The 9,991-nt window shown below is 41.1% G+C and overlaps 1 protein-coding gene across 1 annotated transcript; it reads left to right on the forward strand.

The window, feature by feature from the left end:
* The first annotated feature begins 49 nt into the window (after positions 1-49).
* On the forward strand, positions 50-7,889 carry LOC137133711 (progesterone receptor-like). Its single transcript, XM_067517551.1, has 9 exons — positions 50-1,059; positions 1,756-1,892; positions 2,126-2,242; positions 2,625-2,771; positions 2,886-3,092; positions 3,710-3,854; positions 4,501-4,631; positions 4,786-4,937; positions 6,805-7,889. Exons 1-9 carry the CDS (start codon positions 206-208, stop codon positions 6,967-6,969), a joined length of 2,055 nt encoding a protein of 684 aa, XP_067373652.1. The 5' UTR covers positions 50-205; the 3' UTR covers positions 6,970-7,889.
* The last annotated feature ends 2,102 nt before the right edge of the window (positions 7,890-9,991 follow it).

Raw genomic sequence — 9,991 nt, forward strand, 5'->3', positions numbered from 1 at the left:
AAAAGAAAAAAAAAAGTTCCCCAGCTCTTCACTCTCTGATCAGATCGACGGGACGTCCCTTTCCTGTAGCAACCCACGTCGACTGATCTGAATTTCCTCTCCGTTGAGACATAGGACTGTAGTGTCAGTGGGTAGGCGTTTGGTCACCCGGAAAGTGTTTTCATTTGTTCCCCATGCAGCGGGCGAATAGCGACGCCAGCTGAAGATGACCTTTCACTCAAGCCTCTCCGACATAGAAGAAATATCCAATTCCTTCGTTATGAACGAACGGAATGAGTTGGATACTGCGGACACCTATGTCTGCCCGACTGCTGCTGAGCTCAGTAAGGCAGTGTCAGTGTCACTGGGTTTAGACTCTGTGTCTTCTCCTCTCAGCCACACGAACCAGTGCGCCACCAGCGCCTTTCCAGACTGCGATCCCACTGTTGGAAACAGTTCTCGGAAAGTACCAGAGTTAGGCGCGGCTGAAAATATGAGCTCTGAAGGCACCGGGCTTCTACTGAATGACACAAGCCTAAGGAAGGACGACTTTGGAGCAGTGTGCCATGGCATACAGCAGGTGAGCTGTATGGAGCTGCTCAGATCGGGCGATATGGACGTTGCGCAACCGGCGACGCGCGGCCCGGTGATATCCAGATATGTCTGCCAGGAATCGAACTTGTTTATCAACTCGGAGACAGTGCTGCAGACGTCCTCTCGAGTGGACCGGTTCTTACCTTTAAAACCCTATTCTGCCAGTCCAAGCCAATACAGAAGTGCTCCGGGTTTGTGGTGCGCAAATGAGCGCGCATACGGTCGATCCGAATCGGAGAGAAACGCATCAGGTGTACTTGATTTGTCATGTAAATATTGTAATTGTGGACAAGCAGCTGGATCCAGGCAGGATTGCCAGTGTGGCTGGTACAGGAAGGGTGAGCGGGATGGTAAAGATGGCATGAGGGCAGCAATGGCACACGGGTACGGCCAAATGGAAAGTGGAGTTCATCAAGACCAGGCCACTTTTTCCACTATCAAGACCGAACCTTCAATTTGGATGAATTGCGGAGATCAGAATTTTAGGTAAATAATTGATTTAATAATGCTCTGTCATGCTTTTTATTGTATTTATTTATTTTTTTAATTCAGAAACAAAAGAGCAAATGCGGTGTAAAAATAACGTACTGCTTTAATGTTGAAATATTACTGGGTTTTAAATTTGACATTTCTTGATATTTCTGTAAAGGGCTGGTTGGAGCATGATGACATAATTCAAACCAAGGAGACGTGATAATTAAGTGATGTTACTTGCCATTATTTGCATGGATACATTGTAGACTCATTCGGTTCAGCTGCACGGACAGCTGCGTCTCAGCATAAATCATGGTGCTCTAACAGCCCCATGTGCTCTGCTTGGCCTTGGCCAAGTTGTGTTTCAGCATGCAGCGAGACTGTAATCAAAGTTCACCCCTTCCCTAACTTTGCCGATCTGTCCTCATTTGTGCTGTGACTGTCTAACCATTTATTATGCATGCGGCTATAAACAAAAGATACAGCACCTGGTAGTGATCCTGTTCTTTGGGTGGAAGAAAATGTCCTGTTTTCAGTTATTGATTCCTTGAAACACTAACTCTGGAATTCTGTGGTTGGAATTCACAAGTGTACTTGCCTGTAGAGTGATTACAAAAGGTTAAAATGCTCTATTAATATTAATGCCAACTTTTGAATTCTTTAATATTTTTGTTTATACACGTGTTTTCCTGTCTGTGTCCATCACAGGAATGAGGAGTTTTTCCCCGGTGTGTACCTGTCAGACAGGAGAGTGTGTCAGGTATGTGGTGATGATGCCTCAGGTTGTCACTATGGAGCTGTCACCTGTGGCAGCTGCAAAGTATTCTTCAAGAGGGCTGCTGCAGGTGAGTGTGACACACACAAAAGCACTTGGAGTGCACACACACACACAATTACGCATCTGCTGATTTAATTTCTTACACCCACTCACTGGCTCATTCAGGCAGGGCACTGTGACCCGACATTATAAGGGCAGGTTATTTGTTGCCTCTAACCACCCACATATGGTTGCTATGAGTGGAGGCCTAGATGTTTTGAATTCAATCCCTCATCCCTCGTGATATTTGTGTGTCTCCAGGTAGGCAGAACCACCTGTGCGCCAGCCGGAATGACTGCACCATCGACAAACTGAGGCGGAAAAACTGTGCCTCCTGTCGTTTAAAGAGGTGCTTCATGTTGGGAATGAGCCTTAAAGGTGAGGAGTTAAAGATGAGGACTGAGTTAGATATCTGATTAACCCGTGTCCATTTGGAAAATGGGTACAAGGGGTACAAAACTTTACACGCATTGGATACCAGCTTACTAATTAAATGTTACAAGCTTAAATACAGTGTAACAAATCCATTTTGGCGAATGCCAAAATAGCTTCTTTGCTTAGTGCCAAATGATCAAAGGGTTTCCCACATGGTTCTAATGGGATCCATGTGCTGATAGTCATTTAAGTGTACGCTGTTCAGAATAAATACAGTATTTTACTTCACTTTTCCTGCTGTCTTTCGAGTAACAATCAGACATAACAGCTTGACATGGAAGCTCTCCTTTTTGCTTTTTGTGTGTATTGTCTGTGATGGCTCTAGGTCGCAGGCTTAAGGGAGCCGGACAGACGAGGAGCGTGGAGGATGAGCAACCCCCAGCTGCATGGGTGCCAGGGGAAATAGGAGAGAGGGCTTGGAAGAAAGATGCCATCTTTGAGCCTGAAAGTACAGCCTTCAAGGCTCAAAGTGGTAAAGATTGATGTTAGAAACTCAATATTAGGCAGACTCATTTAAAAAAAAAATTGTTTTTGCATACTGTTCTGTGTAGGTCTGTGTATAACTTTATCTGTGTATCTTTATCAGTGTCCCAGGCCCTGGCTCTGAGCATCCCTCCTACCCTGCACTCTTGCCTTTCACTGCTCAACATCCTGCAGACTATCGAGCCGGCCGTGGTCAATGCCGGACACGACCCTGCTCAACCAGACACCCCTGCGTCCTTGCTCACCAGCCTCAATGAGCTGGGGGAAAGACAGCTAGTAACCGTGGTGCACTGGGCGAAGGCAATGCCAGGTAAAAAAGCTTTTGGCCAAGGTAACATACTGTATATTAGTCCATGCTATATGTACGTAGGTGGTCCTGCCCAGGCTGCGGGCACTGAAATGCTCTTATGTTTGTTTGGGGTTATGCGTATTGCTAGACAAACCATTTACAGTTGCCAAGCAAAACATTGCAAGTTCAGATTTGTCCACATTGTTGAGCAAGGAATGGATGACACTTTGCGATCCAGAAAATGCATAAAGGAACATCACTTATGTAACTGTGTTTGCAGTTTTTTAGACAAGCTGTAAAACTATCAGAATTGCTGTTGGCATCGTACGAAGCCTCTAAATCTTGTCAACCAGATAACAGGTCGTGCCAGAGTTTTGGGCTTATTGAATTCCTATGGAGGAGCACGCAGTCATAGGCAATACAGAATAGCCTGTTCAAATATTAACCACTAGAGGGGAGTATGTTCATATTTAAGCAAAGAATTTAGACTGGCTATGGCCAGAAATATGGATCAATCCTGTGTAATCTCTGTGTTATTAGTTTGTAAGTCTTTACATTTATTTAATTGACCTGTTTAGTGTTAATCTATCATATCTTGTTACTCTAACTTGAGCATTTACAATGAGTGTTTTTAACAGGTTTCCGTGACCTGCATGTGGATGATCAGATGTCAGTGATTCAGTTGTCATGGATGGGAGTGATGGTGTTCGCTTTGGGCTGGAGATCCTACACCCTTACTGACAGCTCCATGCTGTACTTTGCTCCAGATCTGGTCTTCAATGAGTAAGTCATAAAAAATATTCACTTTTACTGGCAATAAGTGTTTAGTGGAAAAAAAACTGTTACTTTATTTAATCTGTATAAATCCAGTGATCAGTCCCCAACAACTGTCCCCACTCTTTTCATTTTGACAAGTTTGGACTCCCTTTGTAACCTCCTCAAACCTCTTTCAAAACTGTTCCATAAACTTTAACCTGTCCTTTGTCTTTTCTTTTGCATTTTAAAAAACTAAATGCAGAGTTTATGAAGCAAATCACACTATTCTCTCTCTAATTGTCTTCACTGTTGATGGAGAGCACGGCTCCAAATGCTAAAGTCAGGCCACAGGAGGAGTAGAAGCAGCTTTTGCTTAGCTGTTTGACGGAAAATTTGCAGAATATTAATTCTGCCTTCTGCCCTCTGTCACTTGCTTCTGACCTGCATTGTAATGGAGACGCTTGCCCTTGTAGCTGACCCTCATTTTTCTCTGCCTCTCGATCATTCTCTTTTTTCATTATCCATCTCTCTATTTTTTTTCCTTTTTCCTCACCTCTGCTGCATTTTCCTCCCTTTCCGACATTTTTTTTTCTACTACCAATAATTCCTTTGGTCACACTTTGTGCTCCTTATCCATCTCTCGTGTTTTTTTTTTTCCATCCCTTATTCACAGCCAGCGAATGCAAGTGTCCAGTATGTATGAGCACTGTGTGAGGATGAAAGTGCTCTCCAAGAGGTTCTGCATGCTGAAGGTCACCCAAGAGGAGTTCCTCTGCATGAAGGCTCTTGTCCTCTTCAGCATCAGTGAGTCATCTGGGACCGTGTCTTGAATAATAGCTTAAATATCGACTCAGCAAGTGAAATACGACTATAATAGAGTGCAGCGATACTTCAGAGAATTGATGGGATGGATAAAGGCTGTGAGAGTTATTGTTGTGTTCTGGCTTTGTGGTCACAGTGCCAATGGAGGGCCTAAAGAGCCAGCGTTATTTTGATGAACTGCGGACCTCCTACATCAAGGAGCTGGACCGCTTGGTCAGTCACCGTGGAGAGACCACCCGTACCGAGAGACTGTTTCAGCTAACGGAGCTGCTGGACTACCTCCAGTCGGTAAGCCACACAACTCTGTTTTACATACAAGAACGCATACCACACTTTGAATATGAACGGCAATATACATGTTATTTTAGTTACTGTCACAGAACCAGTTGAGCATTAAAAGGTGTAGATCAAAGTGCACCTGCCGAGCAAACAAACAGTAATGCCTTATAGGCTAACTATTAACTAACTAAGCTAGACTAAGATAATTTTTTTTTATTTCACAGGTGGTGGCTTTATTTAAGGCTGTCAGTTATTACCTTAAATGTGAGCCAAAATCTTTTGTGACCAGTTAGACACAGGCCATTGGATACTAAATATGAATAAAATCGTCTAAAATAAACTTGCCTTTACCCTTCTGTGTGGAGTCACCATCTGCTGGTAGCATCACTGCATCACAAAGAACTAGAATGCTTCATACACTCACTGGCCACTTTTTTAGGTACAAGCCGATACAGCAGCTCTGCCATGAATTCTACTTTTACAATCTTACATTTGTCAGTTAAGACACACTGTCATGTATCCACTAAACCACTAGCAGCCAGTATACAGTAGCTGTTTATTGTGATTCCAGTCCAAATATTTACCACCTACAGTATTGGCAGAATTGGCAGGAGCAGCAATTTAGATCTTCTGACGTTAATATCAAAAGACAAAGAAAACAAACACTTCTGTGATTTTCACACCTCGAGGCAATAAGTGTTAGATCTGCTATATTTTAACTGTTCGTAACTACTGAAAATTACACAATAATTTTAGTGTTGCAACTCTAGACAATATACTACACACTAGAAACACTCAACCCTTTGAGCCCAACTGTTTCATTTATATATTCAAGAACATAAAAAGGTTTAGTATCCAGCCCTAGGCACAGCACCAAATATTTGGTTTCATAGCCACAAGATGAAATGGCTTTAATATCAATGGGAGGATAGTCTCACACACTAATTTCCATTTTAAAAAAAACAAGCTTAAAAGAATTTAACAAACAGTTTTTAAAAAAATTAAAACTAAAAGCAATAAGTAGACTTTTGTTTTAACTAAGCTGATTAGTGTCAGATATGTCTGGTTAACAAATGAAACATCACAAAGCATTTATTTTCATCAAATAACTACTACACTGTTTTTATGTCATTGTGCACAAACTCCAGTTTTCAGCTCACATGTAGCCAATCAAAGCTAAAATAAAGTACTATAAACCAACATACAGACACATCTGTGAGCATTCTGATTTTATAGTATTTGTTAAGATTATTAAGACCTGAGAAGCTGACTGTACAGGACAAGTACAAATAAACTTTTTGACAGTGTGTTTGGCCGGAGTACACGCTATTCCTAAAACAAGCCCTTGAACTTGGTTAATAAACAAATGAGTGAGGAGTCTTGGTAGATTTGCAACCAACTACTTATACTTCCCAGTACATTTTGACTTTCTAACACTAAGTAGGGAGAACATTTGGATCGCGGAGAAAATGTGTGACATACTGGCAGGTTTCTCCTTTCAGAGAGGAGTGCAGCAGCAGTTTCAGGCTCATGTTTGTTACTCTGGATTTATTCTTAAAGGCTCCCATCTCACATCTTCTAATGCCTTATAAGCTGGAGGCCAGCCAGGGATTGTCAGACAGAGCCCTTTAAGCACAAGACCAGTGTTGATCAAGTCTGTGCAGTTCAGACCCCTTTGGCTTTAGTCCAGCTGTGGGGGCTTAGTGTTTCAGAATGACTGTCATCTTTTTAAAGCTTGCCTCTTAAAGCTCATGTCAAAAGGCAGCCTTCAGTGCCATTTGTTGTTTCCTCATTTACCTGCAGCTCATTGAGGACTCATTCAAACACATGGTCTGTTTTATTAATAACCTAATCTTCTTGTGTCTCTTTAATACAGATTGTGAGGAAGTTGCACCAGTTCACCTATGATCTGTACATTCAAGCTCGGGCTTTACAGACTCATGTGAACTTCCCAGAGATGATATCAGAGATTGTGAGCAATCATGTGCCCAAGATTCTCTCTGGCATGGTCAAACCCATCCTTTTCCACAAATCAGCATAGAGGGAGGAGGTTCACTGGTAGGCGTACATACAGTACCCAGTCTGTTAACCATTTCTGGTGACGTGGCTACAAAGGCTTTACGCTGTTCACGAGTTTAGGCAATGTGGTAGCTACAGTGTGAGAGTGGGGAACACTGAGGCTATGAGTGATTCTTCCAGTAATGTAATCAAGTTGCATCTGCTCTGTTCTTCTTACTGCCTGTTTTTTGTATCATGCAAATCAAATGTTTCTGGAGCTAACAAAACCCTTTTTAGCATGCATTCCTTCACATAAGAATGGCCAACCACCTGACATGTAACTTCTTCAACCCCTTATTGACGACAGATGATATAGCTAACTCTCACCCTCACCATAGCTTGTCTGTGTGCAGTGGTATGACATCCAGATGTGCATTTGTACTATGAATGTTAGTGTGTGTGCCTGAGATGAATAAAGTAGTTGATTGGCAGATAATAAATGGGTGTGACATGCATGCTAAAAAGCAAAGGCATACTATGAATAAAGTTTTGGAAACTTTTCTCACCCACAGAAATGAGAGTTGACTAATAATTGTTAGGTTTCCTTGAAAACGACAATTGCATTTCACTAATGCAAGTTTCAAATAAAAATGTATAACTATTATAATGAAAAAATATGCCAATGGCCAATTAGTCGACTGACACTATGGGTGACTTATTATTGTTTATAAAATTTTTGCTTGTTTTTGGGTGTCAAATATTATTAAGTACATTTTTTCCAGTGTGGGGATTTCATACTGTTTTTACAGTTTCTTAAAGTGTTCTTTGCAGGTGCGTTGTTGTGTATAATCACAAATTCATTGTAGCTTGTGACAATTTTGCTAAATGTTAAAGGTCCAGCCAATGATCTGCTCATTTGTCGCAGAACTTCTAGCTAAAAAATGTAATAAAACTGAAACATGAGTGTGTATTTGTTGTTTAATAATGAAACCAGAGCCTTTGTTGCACAATTGCACAAATCTGGTTAAAGTGTGGTCTCTTATGAGTGTATAACATTGATAATGCAGTAATATTTCTTTCATACTGTGTGTAATAGATTCATATGTGTCTATGGTGCAGTCAAGTGGACAGACAGGATTTAGAGAACATCACACGCCTTTTCTCCTTCTGCATTACCTACCCTAAGGATTAGATCAGTCTCCACCCAGCCAGGTAATAGATCACAGCAGGAAATTAGAACATATCACACAGTCAAAGAGGAGGCCTGGCAGATTTATTTCATCTATTCTGATGAAATAAATCTATTCTAGTGCTGCTGAGCAGAAATTGCCGACAAGGTTTTAATACCATCTAGTGGCGGCTGCTGAACCAACAACAGTAAAATGAAACTTAGCAGTAGTGTAGGAGAACAACATCTGTCAGATCCATTGACATTTGCGCAGCAATGTAATTGGACACGGATTGGACACGGAATAGCTCAGTGTTACCATTAAATCGTCAGAGTCATGAAAGAGCAGCTCCAAGCATCAAAGGGTAACAGTAAACAATCTAAATTAATTAAAATTTAAATGTAAAAAAAACCAATATATTATTTAAAATGTAAAGCAAAGTCTTATTAGAATATAATGATAAAAAGTATATCAGATTGTTATTCATAAAATAAACACACACACACACACACACACACATATATATATATATATATATATATATATATATATATATATATATGTATATATACACAACACTTAAAATTGTCTTTAAAATTCCCTTGTGAGAAATGTTTTTTCGAGTTGGGTTATTTTAGCGATGTGGTGCATTTAAAAGCCCATACTGTAAAAAGCAGTCTGTTAGGGTAGTAACCTCTACCGCCATTTTAAGTCCCATTTCTTGAACAACCTCTTTCAACAAGTATCTGTCCCTCTCATAAATGAATTGGAGCTGAACGAAGTTGGGATTGAAAGACATGCTGAAATATCACTTATTTCTAAATATATATTCCCTGCAACACATGCTCCTGTGGCTTCTCCTAAAAGGAATGACGTCTTGTAGGTTTGCAATGATCAAAAATGTATGTGTTGATGTCGACATTTGAACTCAGTTTAGATTCCATTTGATTTCTGTGTTTCTGCGAGTCTGCTCTGCATCAATATTACATGCCTACTCTAGCAGAAGAGGGATGTTTTCCTGTTGGGTAATGACAACCACAGAAAGCACAAACACACTGGATGCAAACAACAAAAAATAAAACTGCTTCCTTATGTTCGGTTGAAAGAAAGATTAAAAGAAGTTTTCTCTTAACAGTTCGGTTTAATTGCGTGAGAATGACACAAAACAAAACAGTGCACAATTTAAAGAAAAATGGTGATAATTACAATTTGACAGTAAAGTAACTGAACACCCACAATACCAAGCTCATGAGGAAATGTGGTTGGCACGGCTTACAAAATGTCTTGCAGGACCTTACATAAAACTCCAGCAATAATGTTTTTAACACCAGGTTACTGAACCTCTCGGCTACAGTGACCGGAAAACAATTAGATGGTGGAGGTGGTAAGATGACACCTCTGAATGGGTTGTTTTGTGGCCTATCTAATGGAGGGTGATTCCTGTCCAAGCACCAGTCCATTAACAACCAATTAACTTCCTATTAATATTTTACCAGACAGGGCCTCTCATCCTGACGTGTTTTAAGGAGCTTTTTCCCGGGAGTGTTTGAACATGAGCAGCTTTTAGCACAGCATAAAGAGGCCTGTGTAATGGGCTGGAGGAGGAGAAGTGGCAACCTGATAGCACTGAGAGCACAGGAGGGGAGAGCGGAGAGGAGACAGACTTCTGCAGCTGGTCTGCCCTGCGCTGGGCCAAGCCTGAGCTGGGACTGCCGCATTAGGAAATCCATGATTTTCTGGCTCGGACAGAAGACGTGAAAAACAAACCAGACATTGTGTTTTGATAGTAAAAGATGGACTGATGAGTTTGCTCTTGTCTGTTAATACTTGCAGCAGAGCTGGAAAATGGCAGTTTAGTGTCACCAGGCTTTTTACCATCCAGTTTATGACTTTATC

Source organism: Channa argus, chromosome 10, assembly GCF_033026475.1.
Source record: "Channa argus isolate prfri chromosome 10, Channa argus male v1.0, whole genome shotgun sequence".
Classification (NCBI taxonomy): domain Eukaryota; kingdom Metazoa; phylum Chordata; class Actinopteri; order Anabantiformes; family Channidae; genus Channa; species Channa argus.